The 17787-nt window shown below is 48.9% G+C and overlaps 1 protein-coding gene across 1 annotated transcript in view; it reads right to left on the bottom strand.

The window, feature by feature from the left end:
• rgs9b (regulator of G protein signaling 9b) overlaps positions 1–17787 on the bottom strand; it is a 90092-nt gene that overhangs the window by 15766 nt on the left and 56539 nt on the right. The window contains exons 10-17 of the mRNA XM_052032868.1: positions 15946–15975; positions 13137–13198; positions 9329–9442; positions 9076–9191; positions 8072–8159; positions 5740–5878; positions 4188–4273; positions 989–1109 (exon numbers count right to left, since the gene is read on the bottom strand). Of these exons, the coding sequence (XP_051888828.1) occupies positions 989–1109; positions 4188–4273; positions 5740–5878; positions 8072–8159; positions 9076–9191; positions 9329–9442; positions 13137–13198; positions 15946–15975 (756 nt within the window). The remainder of the gene's footprint in view (positions 1–988; positions 1110–4187; positions 4274–5739; positions 5879–8071; positions 8160–9075; positions 9192–9328; positions 9443–13136; positions 13199–15945; positions 15976–17787) is intronic.

Below are 17787 nucleotides of genomic sequence, written 5' to 3' on the forward strand. Positions count from 1 at the left end.
CCACAGAGCGTTTCGCCTTAAGTTTGCTCCAAAATCCAGCGAGCTGCCGGCTGACGCAGCGGCTAACCCCTTAAAGCCGCCCCTGACCCAAGTCTACGGTGATCGTCGGTGAACAAAACCCTCTCTGCGTCTGAATCAGTTTGACAATGAACTCAGAGGAACAAAGAACGGCAGATGCTAGGATCGAGGTGAGAAAACACGATGACGCTGGAGGAACTCAGCAGGCCAGGCAGCGTCCGTGGAGAAAAGCAGGCGGTCAACGAGAATTCAACGAGGCGGTCAGACTGCCGGGAGAAGTCCAAGCGCAAACTGGAGGAACAGCACCTCATTTTCCGTCTTGGAACCTTGCAGCCTAACGGCATGAACATTGAATTCTCCCACTTTAAGTAAACCATCCCCCTTCCCCACATCCCCCCCCCCCCACCACGCTCCTTCTCTTCTTCCCTCTCCTAGCCTCTTTTTTTTCCTCTCTCTCCTTACCTTTGACCCGTCCCCCGGTGGATCTGCTCTCCACTCCTCCCCCGCACCTGCCCATCACCATCTCTGACCTGCATCTACCTATCACCACCCTGTGCCCACCCCGCCTCCCCTCTTTTGCCCACCTATCACGGCTCTGCTTTTCCCTCCTATATATTGGGCTTCCCCTCTTCCTATCTTCAGTCCCGAGGAAGGGTCCTGACCCGAAACGTTGACCCATCTGCTTTTCTCCACGGATGCTGCCTGGCCTGCCGAGTCCCTCCGGCATCATCGTGTTTTTAACAATGAACTCAGCCTTGACGGCCGGGTTTGAACTGGCACCCACCTTCCCATCCCACCCCCCCCCCCCCCGCTGCGTTCCCTAACCTCACCAGATCTAAGTTACAGACTAGCCTCCCTGTCCAAGACCACAACCCTCCCCCCCCCCCGGTTTACTCAGAGCTCTTTACTGTGCCTCTTGTTTGGGAGGCTCCTGCTTGAGCTGGTGCCTGCGATCTAACTTGCTCATCACCTGCGTGATGTCGACCACCTTGGCACTGGCGGCTGCCCGCGCCCGCGCCTCCTCCTCCAGCTGCCGCAGGATCACGGGGCTGGGACTCGAGCGCCTCTGCCTCCTCATGAAGGGGAAGTTGCTGCAAAACAAGGAGACAGAGTGTGACAGGAAACACGGGGAGACGCGGCGGCTACAAGGTCAAACCCCCACCCCTCCCATCACCCCACCAAACAACTCCCTCGGAAATTCGCCCCCGACTCTGGTGCACAGCAGGGTCCCAGATTGATAGAGTGCAGAGCTGGGCTGAGAAGTGGCAGATGGAGTTCAACCCGGATAAGTGTGAAGTGATACACTTCAGGAGATCAAATTTGAAGGCAGAATGCAAAGTTAATGGCAGGACTCTCAGCAGTGTGGAGGAACAGAGGAATCTTGGGGTCCATGTCCATAGATCCCTCAAGGCTGCCATGCAGGTCGATAGGGTTGGTTAGAAGGCGTAGGGAGTGTTGGCCTTCATTAGTCGGGGTATTGAGTTCAAGAGCCGCGAGGTGACGTTGCAGCTTCTATAGAACTCTGGTCAGACCACACTTGGTGTATTGTCTGCTGTTCTGGTCGCCTCATTATAGGAAGGATGTGGAAGCTTTAGAGAGGGTTCAGAGGAGATTTACCAGGATGTTGCCTGGATCGGAGAGCACGTCTTATGAGGATCTGTTGAGGGAGCTAGGGCTTTTCTCTTTGGAGAGAAGTGGGGATGAGAGGTGACTTGATAGAGGTGTACAAGATGATAAGAGGCATAGATCGAGTGGACAGTCAGAGACTTTTTCCCAGGGTGACAATGACTAACACGACGGGACATAAATTTAAGGTGATTGGAGGAAGGTATAAGGGGGATGTCAGGGGTAAGGTTTTTCTTTACTCAGAGAGTGGTGGGTGCGTGGAACACACTGCCGGCAGAGGTTGGTGGGGAAGATATATTAGGGACATTTAAGAGACTCTTAGATAGACACATTAATGATAGAGAAATGGAGGGCTATGTGGGAGGGAAGGGTTAGATAGATCTTAGAGCAGGATAAAATGTCGGCACAACATTGTGGGCCGAAGGGCCTGTACTGTGCTGTAGTGTTCTATGTATTACAGCAAAATACCACAGATGCTGGAAGCCTGAAGTAAAAACAGAGACTGCTGGAACTGTGCAGCAGGTCGGGCAGCATCTGTGGAGAGGGAGACAGGGTTGAACTGGTGACCTTTCATCAGATCAGGCCACATTTCTGATGGAAGTTCAGTGACCCGTAACATTAACTCTGTTTCTCTCTCCACAGACGCCGCCTGACCCACTGAGTAGCTTCAGCCTTTTCTGTTGCTATTCCAGTAACTCCCTGGTTCCACTGCACTGCGGGCTGTGGCAGAAGGAACTGAAGTGGCAAAATATAACAGTACAGCACAGGAACAGGCCCTTCGGCCCACCACGTCTGTGCCGGCCATGATGCCAAATTAAACTAATCCCTTCTGCCTGCACATGGTCTACATTCCTCCATTCCCTGCATGTTCATGAACCTGTCTAAATGACTCTCACGCCTTGCTCTTGTATCTTCTTCCACCACTTCCCCCGGCAGTGTGTTCCAGGCACCCACCACCCCCTGTGTAAAACATTTGCCTCACAACATCTCCTGTAAACCTGCCCCCTCACCTTAAACCTATGGCCTCTAGTATTTGACATTCTCACCCTGGGAAAAAGACTCTTATCTATGCCTCTCATAACCTTATAAACCTCTATCAGGTCCCCCCTCATCCTCCAACGCTCCAGAAAAAACAATCCTAGTTTGCCTGATCTCTCCTTATAGTTAACACACTCCAGTTAGTGTTAAGAGAAATGTGTTGGTTAGAAGACCAGGTGCTTGGGATGAGATGAATCCTCTCACATCTACCATCTCTCACACTCCATCTGTGCTCCTGAGCCCCACACCCTCCCACCAAAGCCTCGGCTCTACGTTGGCTGCCTGCTGTGCATTTATGAGAGGGCCTTTCCTACCCTTAGTCTATCACCAAGTGCTTTGCAGCCAATCTGTTCCTTCTTAAGGTCTGTCTCTCTCTCTCTCTACAGATGCTGCCTGACTTGCTGAGTATCCCCAGCATTTTCTGATTTTGTTTCGGGTTTCCACCATCTGCAGTGTTTTTTTTTGTTTCCCAGTTGCTTTTTAATGGTCTTGCTGACATCACGGTTAAAGTGTGTACAGGAAGATCCCACAAAGAGCAGTGCGGTGATCCGGCAGGTGCCCCGCAAAGCACCGTAATGACCAAGTCTGTGGGGCTGATGGACTGGGACAGGGGTGAAGGTGACCAAGAACATTCGGATGTTCCTCCAGGACCACGTCACAGAACTTGATGGACCCAGGTCAGACCCCACTTGGAGTACTGTGCTCAGTTCTGGTCACCTCACTGCAGGAAGGATGTGGAAGCCGTAGAGAGGGTGCAGAGGAGATTTACAAGGATGTTGCCTGGATTGCGGAGCATGCCTTATGAAAGCAGGTTGAGGGAACTCGGCCTTTTCTCCTTGGAGCGACAGAGGCTGAGGGGGGACCTGATAGAAGTGTATATGATGAGAGGCATTGATCGGGTAGATAGTCAGAGGCTTTTTCCCAGGGCTGAATTGGTGGCCACAAGAGGACACAGGTTTAAGGTGCTGGGGAGTAGGTATAGGGGAGATGTCAGGGGTAAGTTTTTTACTCAGAGAGTGGTGAGTGTGTGGAATGGGCTGCCGGCAACAGTGGTGGAGGCGGATACGATAGGGTCTTTTAAGAGACTTTTGGACAGGTACATGGAGCTGAGAAAAATAGAGGGCTATGGGTCTCTAAGGTAGGGACATGTTCGGCACAGCTTTGTGGGCCAAAGGGCCTGAATTGTGCTGTAGGTTTTCTATGTTCTATCTTAACCAAATTTGCACCTCAGCTCTTTCAAGCGATACAGGTCCTCCCTGGGTTGTGAGCACCCGACAATACGAACGAGCATTTGGGAGACCGGCGGGACGGATGGGGAGGGATTTGACTGCTGGTGTCTTCTGCCAGGGGTGAATGGGGCAGTTCCGCGTGCCTACTCCCACTCCTGCTCCCCCCTCCCCCCAAGCCGCCACAACCGGGGCTGGGTGAAGCCGAGCAGAGCCATTACACTGTTCTGCCCCCTGCTTCTGTCCTCAGTGTAACAGAGGGGACAGCGAGGTACTCACCTCTTTTGCTTGGTCTCTTCGGGAACCAATGCCTTATTTTGCGTCTCCTTGTAAATGGGTGATTTCAAGAAACGTGGATACGAGTCCTGCCGGGAGGACGAAGAGAGAGCGGTGGGAGTGAGTAACTAGGAGCTGTGAGTGACTCTTTGGAAAGCCAGATTTATCCAGCAGCGGTGAGAACGAGTTTCATTGCTTCGGCAGGCACGGTAGTGTAGCGGTTAGCGTAACGCTATTACAGTGCCAGCGACCCGGGTTCAATTCCGGCCGCTGTCTGTAAGGAGTTTGTACGTTCTCCCCGCGTGTCTGCGTGGGTTTCCTCCGGGTGCTCCGGTTTCCTCCCACATTCCAAAGACGTACGGGTTAGGAAGTTGTGGGCGTGCTATGTTGGCGCCAGAAATGTGGCGACACTTGCGGGCTTCCCCCAGAACACTCGACGCAAAAGATGCATTTTCACTGTATGCTTCGATGTACATGTGACTAACAAAGATATCTTATGCGACTGGGCACTGCAGGCAAGGTCAGCATTTATTGTCCTTCCCTAATTGCCCTTGAGGGGGCAGTGGTGAGCCAAACAAATGGCTGGCTGGGCCTTTTCAGAGGGGAATTTAACAACAAGAGCTTTGCCCCTGGATCTGGATCACACAGCCTAAGACAGGAAGGATGTTGGACTTCCTTCTCTAGTGGACATTATTTCTTATACAATCAGCAGCTTGAAGGTCCCATCACTGAACTGTTCTAAACTAGTCTTTACTTTCTTAGGAGGTTCAGCATGTCACCGAACACGCCAAACTTCTACAGATGTGCTGTTGAAAGTATCCTGACTGGTTGCATCACGGTCTGGGACCGCAATTCAAATGCACAGGAATGTAAGAAGCTGCAGAGAGTAGTGGACTCAGCCCAATACATCCCGGGCACATCCCTCCCCACCATCGGTGGTATCTACAGGAGGCACTGCCTCAAGAAGGCAACACCCATCATCAAAGATCCCCACCATCCGGGCCGTGCCATCTTCTCGCAGCTGCCATCGGGCAGGAGGTACAGAAGCCTGAAGTCCCACACCACCAGGTTCAGGGACAGCTACTTCCCTTCGACCATTCGGCTCTTGAACCAACCGGCACAACCCTAATCTCTACAGCTTAGCAACACTGTGACCACTTTGATCACTTTGCACTAAAATGGACTTTTTTTTGGTTCTAATTGTGTTCTTTCTTGTAAAAATTATGTATAATTTATGTTATTCTTGTGAATGCTGCTTATCTGATGCTATGTGCCTGTGATGCTGCTGCAAGTAAGTTTTTCATTGCACCTGTGCAGATGACAATAGATTTGACTTTAACTTAAATTCATTAACTGAATTTTAGAGCTGGGTTTGAACTGATGTTCCCAGGTCGTTAGTCGGGTCCTTTGCTTCCCTAGTTCACTAACTTTGCCGCAGTGCACCCAACTTCAGTGGGTGAGGAGGGAGGGAAATGCCACAAGAACCGAGCACTGGAGGAGGATGAAGTAACCAGGGTACACGGAACCACAGGCCGCGGAACAGGCAGCAACCCACCTTTTTCATGAGCATGTAAATGTGAGTCTGGGCAGCGTCCAGCACGTAGCGATGGGGGTGTTGCAGACCCTTCACTGTAATCTCCATGGTCCTGCCGTCGATGTTTATCCAACGTCTTGCTCCCTGGGCCAGGAAGGTCCTGAATTCAAAAGAGATGTGGAGAGGAAGAGGTGCCGGTAAAACTGTCAACAGGCTGCTCTTCCTCCTCGGTTACTGTCAGAGCAGGTTCCTCAACCCCAAACCCCAGGTGTGACACACGTCAAGCTTGGACCTTAGCTGGCGGTAGAGAACTCAAATGTCTGACTTATATCACCAGCCCTCACTGGGTATTGTACACCTGTTCCACAACTCACGTTTCATACTGACTCAATCCATGTGTCATAGAGTTATACAGCACAGAAAACAGTCCCCTCGGCCCAAACTCATCCATGCTAACCAAGATGTCTCTCTAAGCTAGTCCCAATTTCCTGTGTTTGGCCCCTATCCCTCTAAATGAGAGTTCAACCCGGCTAAGTGGAGACAGGCTGATGGAGTTCAACCTGGATAAGTGTGAAGTGATGCACTTCGGGAGATTGAATTCGAAGGCAGAATGCAAGGTTAATGGCAGGACTCTCAGCAGTGTGGAGGAACAGAGGGATCTTGGGGTCCACGTCCATAGATCCCTCAAGGTTGCCATGCAGATCGATAGGGTTGTTAAGAAGGCGTATGGAGCGTTGGCCTTCATTAGTTGGGGTATTGAGTTCAAGAGCCGCGAGGTAATGTTGCAGCCCTATAGAACTCTGGTCAGACCATACTTGGTGTATTGTGTTCAGTTCTGGTCGCCTCATTATAGGAAGGATGTGGAAGCTTTAGAGAGGGTGCAGAGGAGATTTACCAGGATATTGCCTGGATCGGAGAGCATGTCTTAAGAGGATAGGTTGAGCGAGCTAGGGCTTTTCTCTTTGGAGAGGAGGAGGATGAGAGGTGACTTGATAGAGGTTTACAAGATGATAAGAGGCATAGATTGAGTGGTCAGTCAGACTTTTTCCCAGGGTGACAATGGCTAACACGAGGGGGCATAATTTTAAGGTGATTGGAGGAAGGTATAAGGGGGATGTCAGGGGTAGGTTTTTTTTAAAACACAGAGAGTGGTGGGTGCGTGGAACGCACTGCCGGCAGAGGTTGTGGGGGCAGATACATTAGGGACATTTAAGAGACTCTTAGATAGACACATGAATGATAGAAAAATAGGGGGCTCTATGGGAGGAAAGGGTTAGATAGATCTCAGAGCAGGATAAAATGTCGGCACAACATTGTGGGCTGAAGGGCCTGTACTGTGCTGTAGTGTTCTATGTTTTACGTTCTAAACCTTTCCTATCCAATGTACTGGTCTAAATGTCTTTTGAACATTGTAGTTGTACCCGCCTCTACCACCTACCCACCACCCTCCGTGTGAAAAAGATTTCCCTCAGGTCCTTTTTAAATTTTACCCGACTCATCTTAGATCTGTGTCCTCTAATTTTAGACTCCCCTACCTTGGGGAAAAGTCTGTGATTTCCACCTTATCTCTGCCCCTCATGATTTTATAAACCTCTGTAAGGTCACCGATTAGACTCTGACACTCCAAGGAAAAAAGTCTCAGCCTATCCAATCTCTCCTTATAGCTCAAGCTCTCCAGTGCCGGCAATACCCTTGTGAATCTTTCCAGCATAACGACATCCTTCCTATAGCTGGGTGACCAGAACTGCACACAGTACAAGTGTGGGCTCCCCAACAACTTATACAGCTGTAATGTGACGTCCTGCTCTTGTACTCAATGCCCACATGCCTGATACATGGACCTTAACAAGTCCTCCTCTCATTCTTTATGTTGCTTTCAAGTTCTGAGGGAACACCCCGTGGTCACGGGGAGAGCGTGCAAACTCCACGCTGACAGCAGCGGAGGTCAGGATTGAACTCAGGTCGCTAGAGCTGGGAGGCAGTGGCTCTACCCGCTGCGCCACTCTGCCACCCCTCTGTACTTCCATGATTCCCCTTACTGGGAAAACTAAGTCCAGGAACCATTCTGTTCCCACCTGCTACGGTGTCCCAACCAGCCGAGGTGTCTGCACTGCTCTCACCCTGGCCTCTTGCCCAGGCCCCATCACACGTTCCACTGCACTTTCAGTGAATTCTAGGATCCCATCCCTAAACCTCTGCACCCCTGCTCCTCAAAACCATCCTCAGATCACATAACGCGATCGCCGCCAAACTTTATCTGGTGATTTTTCCGGTGAGGCACCTGGGGCAGCGAGCCACATCAGCGGCACCACCTGAATGCAGTAGTTGTTGTGGATGCTTCGCGCCAACTCACTTGTAGATCTCTTCGGCCTTCTCCTTGACCTTGGACTGCTCTCCGTACTTCAGGTCTTCGCAGGCTTCCCAGAAGGCGAGGTTCTCTCCTGCGATGTAAGAGCCAGTCACTTCACTTCAGCAAACTGTTGAACACCCGGCAAAGTAGGAGCTTTGGAGAAATGGAACTACAGAGTACCCCTGTCTTACGGCATTCGAGTAATGGAAATTCACCTTATGGAATTCACAAATCACGATGCAAAACTTTTGAGTTCTGGAATAAAAATTCTCTCTTATGGAATTTATGTGAGTGAAAAGTTAACCAAATAGACACAAAATGTTGAAGCAGCAACAAATTTTGTCAAGGATTCGCGTCACAAAAAAAAATCGCGATACAGATGGCTGTCCAGGAACGCAATCCCTCCATAATGCAGGGTGTACCGTATTTTCAAATGTCGTAAGCTAAAAGCAATGAGTGGCACCGGGACTGGCCATTGGGCCCAGCCGGTACATACTGGCCTCAGTTTGTGCTACAGTAAGGTTGGTACAGTGGTGTCGACACCACACAACTCCAGTGACCCGGCATCGATCCTGATCTCTGGCGCTGTCAGTGTGGAGTTTGCACGTTCTCCCTGTGACCGGGTGGGCTTCTCCCACACATTCTGGTTTCCTCTCACATCCCAAAGACGTGCGGGTCAGTTAATTGACCCTGTAAGTTGCCCCCGGTGTGAGCAAGAGGTTGAAGACCCAGAAAGTGAGCTGATGGGGGTGTGAGACAGAATTAGTTACAGGGAAGTAAGGGGGGGGGTTGGGACTGATTCAGGACATTCCCATGAGGGGGCACAGAGCAGAAAGATGCCAGTCAGCCCCTCTTACATCTCAATGCCTTCTACCACAGTCTCCAAAGATTCTCCACCCTCCATCACATGAAGCCAAATGTAAACCAGTCTTATATCCCCCCCAACATCCCTCACCCCTGCCCCATCATCCCAGCTGGTCCCTACAGCCGGCTGCAAGCACACCTACCGCTGAATTCCTTCTTCAGGAAGAGCTCGAAGTTCTGCCGGCCCCGGGGGTCCCTCATCAGCTCGGCGAAGCTGAAGGTCCACCTCTCCACCCGCAGCTTGGTGGGGTTGTCCACCCTGCAGTGACCAACAACAGGCCAGTTACGTGGCCGCACGGCGGTGGGACTCGCCTCCGAGCCGGAAGCCCCAACAATTCTGGCTGACCGCCAGCTAAAGGAAAGGAACCATCACGTTGCTTAAAGTGGCGCACTTACATCGGAGCGTTGAGTTCCCAAAGTGTTGTGTCGTCAGTGATCCAAGGGTTGCTTGGAAGGCACCCTGACATTATGGGGTCATGGGTGAAGTACTGCTCGCAGTGTTTTACAATCCTGAAGAAAGGAGGAACAGTCACAGTATTAATCCGTGCCAGAATACGACGTACACCATAAAATTATTACCAGCAAAAGCAACTGTTGTACTTTCCATTGAATGTTAAGCCAAATGTGTATAAAATATACCAAGATGAGATATATTACACCCATGTATGTCCTGCACACTCTCACCCTGGGTTTTCAAAATAAATCGTCCCACACTCTTGTTTTTAATGGATATTTCCTATGTAAACAGTCACACTGTAATGACACTATTCCATCAGTGGTGGCACTGTAACACCTCATTTTTGCCTCTTGCAGCTGCTCAGGTATTGAAGAGAGGCTCCTGTACTCCAAACGTTGACCAATGCTTTGCTTCCCAAACACAGTCAGTCCAGGTGAGAGGTCTCGACCCGAAACACTGACTGCCCACTTCCCTCCACAGATGCTGCCTGACCCATTGAGTTTCTCCAGCATCTTGATTTGTTGCCCCATTGTAGGTTTTCTAACTATGACGTCAAAGTCTGCTGTGAAAGGGTGAGAGTGAGGGCTCTCAGCCACATATATACACCCTGACCCAACCATCTCCTCCCCCCCTAACCCCGCACCACACTTGGTCTTGTGTGGAACCAGAAACACGGGAAAATAGGAACAGGATCTGGGCATTCCGCTCTTCAAGCCTGTTCCGGCATTCAATTGGACAATGGCTGATCCCCTAGCTCAACAACATAGTTCTGCTCTCTGTCTTTTGTGTCTAGAAATCTGTCTCCTTTTTGAGCATATTCAGCACCTTGTCCTCCATTGCCCAGCGGTGGAGAGTTCCACAGGCTCACCACCCTCGGAGTGAAGAGATGTCTCCTCATCTCAGTCCCTGTAACCTGAGACCGTGATCTTGGTTCTAGACCCTCCAGCCGGGGAAAGGTCCTCCCTGAATCCAGCCCTGTCAAACTCTGTCAGACCCTTAGAAGTTTCAACAAGATCTCCTCTCATTCATGTAACCTCAAGGCTCATCAACCCAATCTCTCCTCATGCAGCACTCCCACTCTCCCAGGAATCGTTCCGGTCACATCCATGAAAATGCACTGCAGGGAACCAGCACCTCACCCACAAGGCTTGGGAAATGCCGTCACAATGTGTTAACATAGAATAGTACAGCACAATATAGGCCCTTCGGCCCACAATGTTGTGCTGACCTTTAAACCTCGCCTAAGACTATCTAACCCCTTCCTCCCACATATCCCTCTATTTTAAATTCCTCCATATGCTTATCTAGCAATCTCTTGAATTTGACCAATGTACCTGCCTCCACCACCACCCCAGGCAGTGCATTCCATGCCCCAACCACTCTCTGGGTAAAAAAAAACTCCCTCTGATATCTCCCTTGAACTTCTCACCCATTACCTTAAAGCCATGCCCTCTTGTATTGAGCATTGGTGCCCTGAGAAAGAGGCGCTGGCTGTCCACTCTATCTATTCCTCTTAATATTTTGTATACCTCTATCATGTCTCCTCTCATCCTCCTTCTCTCCAAAGAGTAAAGCCCTAGCTCCCTTAGTCTCTCCTCATAATGCACTCTCTCTAAACCAGGCAGCATCCTGGTAAATCTCCTCTGCCCCCTTTCCAATGCTTCCACATCCTCCTATAATGAGGTGACCAGAACTGGACACAGTACTCTAAGTGTAGTCTAACCAGAGTTTTGTAGAGGTGCGTCATTACCTCGCGGCTCTTAAACTTGATCCCTCGACTTATGAAAGCTAACACCCCATAAGCTTTCTTAACTACCCTATCCACCTGTGAGGCAACTTTCAGGAAATTGTCCTTCCAAAGTGTACCACCTTGGAGCATTCTCTGTGCTTGGCCAAGGTGGCCATTCACGGGTCCAGGCGGGGGGCAGTCAAGGGTTCCAGCTGGGCCAACTGCCTGCCCCTCTTACGGGCTTAACGTCCATACCCGGGCATCCTTGAAGAGGGAGCACGCGGTATCCGTGGACCCCCGGGAGAATTCCAGGATCGGTGGGCCCCCCCAGGGGATCGTGTGTGCCGTGGACGGTGTTAATGGTATTTTGATTTGAAGTGAGTTTTGCTGTAGTTTAGTTTGCATCTGCTGTGGTTATACACACGTACAGTTGTTTTTGTTGTAGTGATTCTTGTGATAGTTGCTGTAGTTTTTGACTGTCTTTTTGTAGTGCTTTTAACTGAATAAACTCTTGTATTATATAAAAAAAACATTCTCTGCGCCATCATCTCAATCCATACCTTCCATCCAGTTTTGCTCAGCCCAGCTGTCGCTCTGCAGGTTCAGATCCCGGCTGGAGTAAGTTCCTAAAACCTCTTCCCCAACTCAGTTGCTATTTTGATTTAATATATAAATTAAAACTTCTATTCATCAACTGACCACGAGTAACCCCATCTACCAGGTAACCAGTGGTGTCTGAGCTGAATGTCTCCTCATCTCCGTCCCTGTAACCTGAGACCGTGACCCTTGGTTCTAGATCCTCCAGCCGGGGAAAGGTCTTCCCTGAGTCCAGCTGTAGCTTCAAAAAAACAGAAAATATTCTGCTTTCTGTTATCGTTTTCCCTTGTAATACCTCAATGCACTGTTGAAGTGAAATGATTGCTATGGACAGCATGCAAAACAAAGTTCTTCACTAGTACTGAGGTGTCACATGTACTACGTGACAATAATAAACCAAGTTAAATGCTGGAAACACTCAGCAGGTCAGGCAGCATCTGTAGAGAAAGAAACAGAGTCAAAGTTTCAGGTCAAAGACTTTTCCCAGGTGAAGGACCTTTGAGTCTGAAACTCTGACTCCGATCCTTTTCCCTCTGATGCCGCCTGACCTGCTGAGCATTTCCAGCGTCTCTAGTAGTGTTTTGATGGACACCTCCTACTTGTGGATGGAAATAGGGGAGCCACAGGGTAAGAGCTGGACTCAGTGTGAGCACAGCAATTGTGTGAGGAATAAGTTACCCTTTATTTTAGAATGAAGCGTTGAATGGACTGTGAGAACTCAAGGAGTGATGGGGGCTGATTCCGTGGTTCCACACCACAAGTTGAGTGTAGTTCAGTCCATGACCGAACTCAGCAGCAGGCAGTGACTGGAATGGGCTGTCCCTTGGAGACTGTGTCCACAGTCCTTCACACCCCTGGCTCACCTAATGTAATACAGCACGGAAACAGGCCCTTCGGCCCAACTGGTCCATGCCAACCAAGATGTCTGTCTAAGCCAATCCCATTTGCCTGTGTTTGGCCCATATCCCTCTAAACCTTTCCTATCCATGAACCTGTCCAAATGTTTTCTATACATTATAATTATAGCCGGCTCACCCATCTCCTCTGGCAGCTTGTTCCATACACCCACCGCCATCTGTGTCAAAAAGGTTGCCCCTCGGGTCCCCTTTAAATCGTTCCCCTCTCACCTTAAACCCACACCCCCTAGTTTTAGACTCCCCTGCCCTGGGGAAAAGACTGTGACCATCTACCTTCTCTGTGCCCCCTCACAATTGTATAAACTTCTGTCAGGTCGCCCCTCAGCCTCCTTCGCCCCAGGGGACAGTCCCAGCCTGTCCAATCTCTCCTTACAACTCCAGACCTCCAGAGTTGGATGCTACATTGCTTGAAATTCCTGTGCAGACTTGCAAACAGTGATAAGCCGCAGCCAAGTCTAAGAAAACAGCAGCACCTTAACACAACTTGTGAATGTAGGTACCTACCCTCCCAGTGAGACAGAAGACTTCACTCTGGACTTCACCAGGGCTTGTTGATAGTACATGATCTAACACAGAGAAACAGAGTAAGCTGCAGTGGTGTGAAAGACACAACATTCTGTAGAAGGTGTTCAAGGATGGTTTCACTAATTCTACAAACACAAGGAATTTAAACTGATTACCGAGAGCAAGTCAGGTTGAGTTTATTGTGTAATTTATGCTGTGTGTCGTCTGTACCTTCGTGCCTGTGATGCCGTAGGTTTTTCATTGCACGTGACAATAAACTCAACTTGACTCGAGCAGTTTCACAATCCGGACATTAGAAACTTGGCAGCACTGAAATAGATTTCCGGCTTTTAAAAGAAAAGGAGATGGGGGTGATACTGATGTGGTCACCACAGGAGGAAGTGTGTGGAGGTTAGGGTTGGGTAGGCACAGCGACAGAGGACTTATGAAGGGGTTAATCGTCTTTGAAAGGAAATAAATTTCCAAAGGAACGAGGCTCCATCCATCAGTTCAAACCCTCTCTAACCACAGGAGTGATGCCAGAAGATCGGCGGACTGCTGACGTGGCACCATTGTCAAAAAGAGAGAACGGGTTAATAGGATTAAGTTGAGCAACTACAGTCCAGTTAACTTCAATGGTGGGGAACTTTATTGAAATCAATTAAGATGGACAGTATAAACCTTCATTTAAAAAGGCACTGATGAACCAGGGAGTCAGAAATGGATTGTTTAAGGGAAGGTCCTGTCTGACTAAACTGATTGAATTTTTTGAGAAGCTAACAAGGGGGGGGGGGGGGGGGGGGGGGGGGGGGGGGGAGCCAATGTGGACGTGCGGTTGATGTAATCTATGTAGACTTTAGCAAAGCTTTTGACAAGGTCCCACATGGCAAGTTGCTCAGAAAAGTGAAAGTCCATGGGAGAGTGGCAAATTGGATCCAAAACTGGCTCAGTGATTGATGGGTGTTTTTGCGAATGGCAGGCCCTTCCGCAAGCCTCAGTACTCAGTCCTTCACTTCCTGTGACGTAAATGTTTAAGGCTTAGATCTAAATGCAGGGAGGCAATGAAGAGGTTTACAGATGATACAATAATCTCCTGCGATTCACAGGGAGAAGGAAAGCTTCAGACTGCAGGAAGATGAAATTAAAAGCAGGAAATGCTGGAAGTACTCAGCAGGTCAGGCAGTGTCTGTGGGGACAGAAACCAAGTGAATATTTCAAATCTGGGACCTCGTGAACTCTGTTTCTCTTTCCCTTGGTGCTGCATGACCTGCTGTTGATGTGACTGACGGTTTTCAGGAGGAGCTAGATGGACGGGTCAGTTGGGTAGAAAAAGTGGCAAACGGAATTTAATCCAGAGGAGTGCGAGATAGTGTGTTTGAAAAGGAACCACAAGGCAAGGAAATGCATGTGATAATGGGAGGATACCAAGTGGTTTGGAGAGACGAGGGTGTTGGACTGTATGTCCACAGATCCCTAAAAGGTAGATAAGGAAGCTAAAGGAGTGAACAGAATGGTTTCCTTTATTAGTTGAGGCACTGAATGTAAGAGCAGGGAGGTTATAGTACAACGATATAACCACTAGTTAGGCTTGAGCGCCTCATACAGGTCTGGTTACTATATTACAGGAGAGATGTGATCGGAGAGGGTTGTAGTGGAGATTTACAAGGATGTTGGTGGGACTGTGGCCATGGGGCCAGATTGAGGAAGTTGAGGGAGGACTCCACTGAGGTGTGGACAGTCTACTTCTGAAGGGCTCATTTCTCCCTATGTTCCGAACCCAACTGAATAAAGCGGTCGGAAGCAGGACTGGAGGGGAGATGATGGAAATGATGAGGCAGAAGGGTTTTGGGAGTCAGGAACTGAAAGGGTAGCAAGGCGGGAACACTCGCTGTGTACTTGGAAAGCCACGGCCTGCAGGGGTACAGACCCAGAACAGGAAGGTGGATGAAACTGGGCAGTTTATTCAAACACACAGATACGATGGGCTGAAAGGCCTCCAAGGTCATAAATTTTCTTTGACTCTATTATATTTTAAAATAAAACATAATGATAGAACATAGAACATTACAGCACAATACACGCCCTTCAGCCCACAATGTTGTGCCAACATTTTATCCTGCTCTAAGATCTATCCAATCTCATTATGAGGAGGATGTGGAAGCTTTAGAGAGGGTGCAGAGGAGATTTACCAGGATGCTGCCTGGATTGGATAGCATGTCTTATGAGGATAGTTTGAGCGAGCTGGGGCTTTTCTCTTTGGAGAGAAGGATGAGACGTGACTTGATAGAGGTGTACAAGATGATAAGAGGCAAAGATCGAGTGGACAGTCAGAGACTTTTTCCCAGGGCGAAAACAGCTAATACGAGGGGGCATAATTTTAAGGCAATTGGAGAAAGGTATAAGGGGGATGTCAGGAGTACTTTTGTTTTTACAGAGAGAGGTGGGTGCGTGGAACGCACTGCCGGCAAGGGTGGTGGGGGCAGATACATTAGGGACATTTAAGAGGCTCTTAGATAGACACATGGTTGATAGAGAAATGGGGGGCTATGTTGGGGGGAAGGGTTAGATAGATCTTAGAGCAGGATAAAATGTCAGCACAACATTGTGGGCCGAAGGGCCTGTACTGTACTGTGCTGTAATGTTTTATGTAACCCCTCCCTCCCACATAGCCCTCCATTTCTCTATCATTCATGTGGCAATCTGTGTTTAATAATGTGTTTCTTTTTGAATTTTAGAATTAATTTTAGAGACAATTCACCTTAGTCAAAATGAAATGATTCATCAGTGAAGTACAAACCACTGTCCTTACCTCCCTCCTGTAAGAGTCGTAGGTCTTTTTCTGGTGGGGAGAAGAACAGTGAAGTAATTAATAGAAATCTAACACAAAGGCACCTTCACATGCAGCGAGAATGGGGATCTGACTTAGGCTGCTCCTGACAGTGCTAGCTACTGAAGTTTAACGATATTTGTAAATGTTTCTTAAATGTTAATCCCTTTGTGAGTTGTCAGCCACAATCAAGTTACAGAGTGTGTGCAATATTGATCGTTTACTTTGAATTAAAGGCAGTATTGGGGAAATTTGAATTAAAGGCAGGAGTTATTGGACAACTTTGATCTCTGACTTCAACAGTTGTAGTAGTGTGGTAGAGTGAGTTTTTAAGACAAATCTAAATCCAATGTAATATGGGTCTACAACTTATTTCTACAAGAGAAATTTTCTACACATCCAGACAGACAATATTGGACGTTTTATTTGGCCAGACCATTGTAAGTGGGGTGGAGGAGGTTGGGCAAGGAGTGGTCACTTCCCTATGGATGAAGGTTCTCAGCAAGGACGACACCATTGTTACAACACGGAACGGGAGAAAACGCCCCGTGAAAACGCCGGAGGAATTTTAGATTCATCGAGCTGCAGAGCACAGATGTACAAGAACAGTGGAAAACGCCCCAAGACATTTGCGTCCAAGTCTTTCCTCTGCCGACTTTGCCCATGCTGGTGGGGTGAAGGGTAATCGGTGGGGGGTGGGGGGGGGGGGGGAGGGAGTGACTGCGACAAGGGGAAGCTGCAGCTGCCCATTCCACACCCATCACCGCACCAGCTGGGTTCAGACCAAATTATGGCTTTGATTTGCAAAACAGCCCACGTCTCAAATCTTGTGTACAATCCGCCATCCAGCTGCACATTCTGGAAGCCTTCCTTTCAGAAAGTCTCCATTTCAGAGACTTGACAAATAATCATCTGAAAGTCCTTTGCCAGAAACAGATCATTATCCTCAGTGCCTTCAAACTACTTAAATGAGTTGAGTCTTGGCATAAGCTAACAATTATTTTTTAAACAGGGGGCAGAGGGTGTCGGAGATAGTTAACAGTGCACTATCACAGTAATCCAACCTCCTGTCATTTGCATATCATACACATGCATGAGTTAATAATACAGCACGGAATAATTACAGTGACATTTTCAAAGCTGTTATAAAACAGAGATATGAAGATGTGAAAGCAATGTGGATAAAGGGGAAAATCAGAACTAAGAGCTAGTTTCGAGGGGGATGGCCGTCAAATTCAGAAAGAGAGTGAATGAGGCAGAAGAAACAAGTTGGAGAGCGAGCAGAGAAAGGATATTTTGAGAAGTCTTTGACCTGAAGCGCTGACTGCTTCTCCCCTCGTGGTTGCTGTCTGACCTGCGGAGTGTTTCCAGCGTTTTCTGTTTTTATTTGAGTTTTCCATGGAATGGTTTCAAATTCCAGGCCTTATATTTATAGCAGGTAAATGGAATTAACATTGTTAGGCACCTTGGTCAGCATGGATGAGTTCGGCTGAAGGGCCTGTTTCATGCCGTGTAGTTCTATCAACCTATGTATTTATAATTTGTTTTGTGTTAGTCCCCATCGACCTCGCACAAAACAACCTTCAAGGGGATCATTCCTTCCGGGGGTGGTAGCAATTCGCCTGTCGGCTGTTCAACAAAGTGATGCATCACATAGGCCCAATCCAAGGTCCACACTGTACACGGGAGGGCAGAGGGAGAAGGAGGGCAGTGAAACCCGAGGAGGAGGAGAGGGAAAGGGGACGGTAGTAATTGTGAGAGGGAGAGAAGGCAGTGATGGGGGGGGGGGGGGGGAGAGAGAATGTGTCTGCTCAGAGGGGGCAG

Source organism: Pristis pectinata, chromosome 18, assembly GCF_009764475.1.
Source record: "Pristis pectinata isolate sPriPec2 chromosome 18, sPriPec2.1.pri, whole genome shotgun sequence".
Lineage (NCBI taxonomy): Eukaryota > Metazoa > Chordata > Chondrichthyes > Rhinopristiformes > Pristidae > Pristis > Pristis pectinata.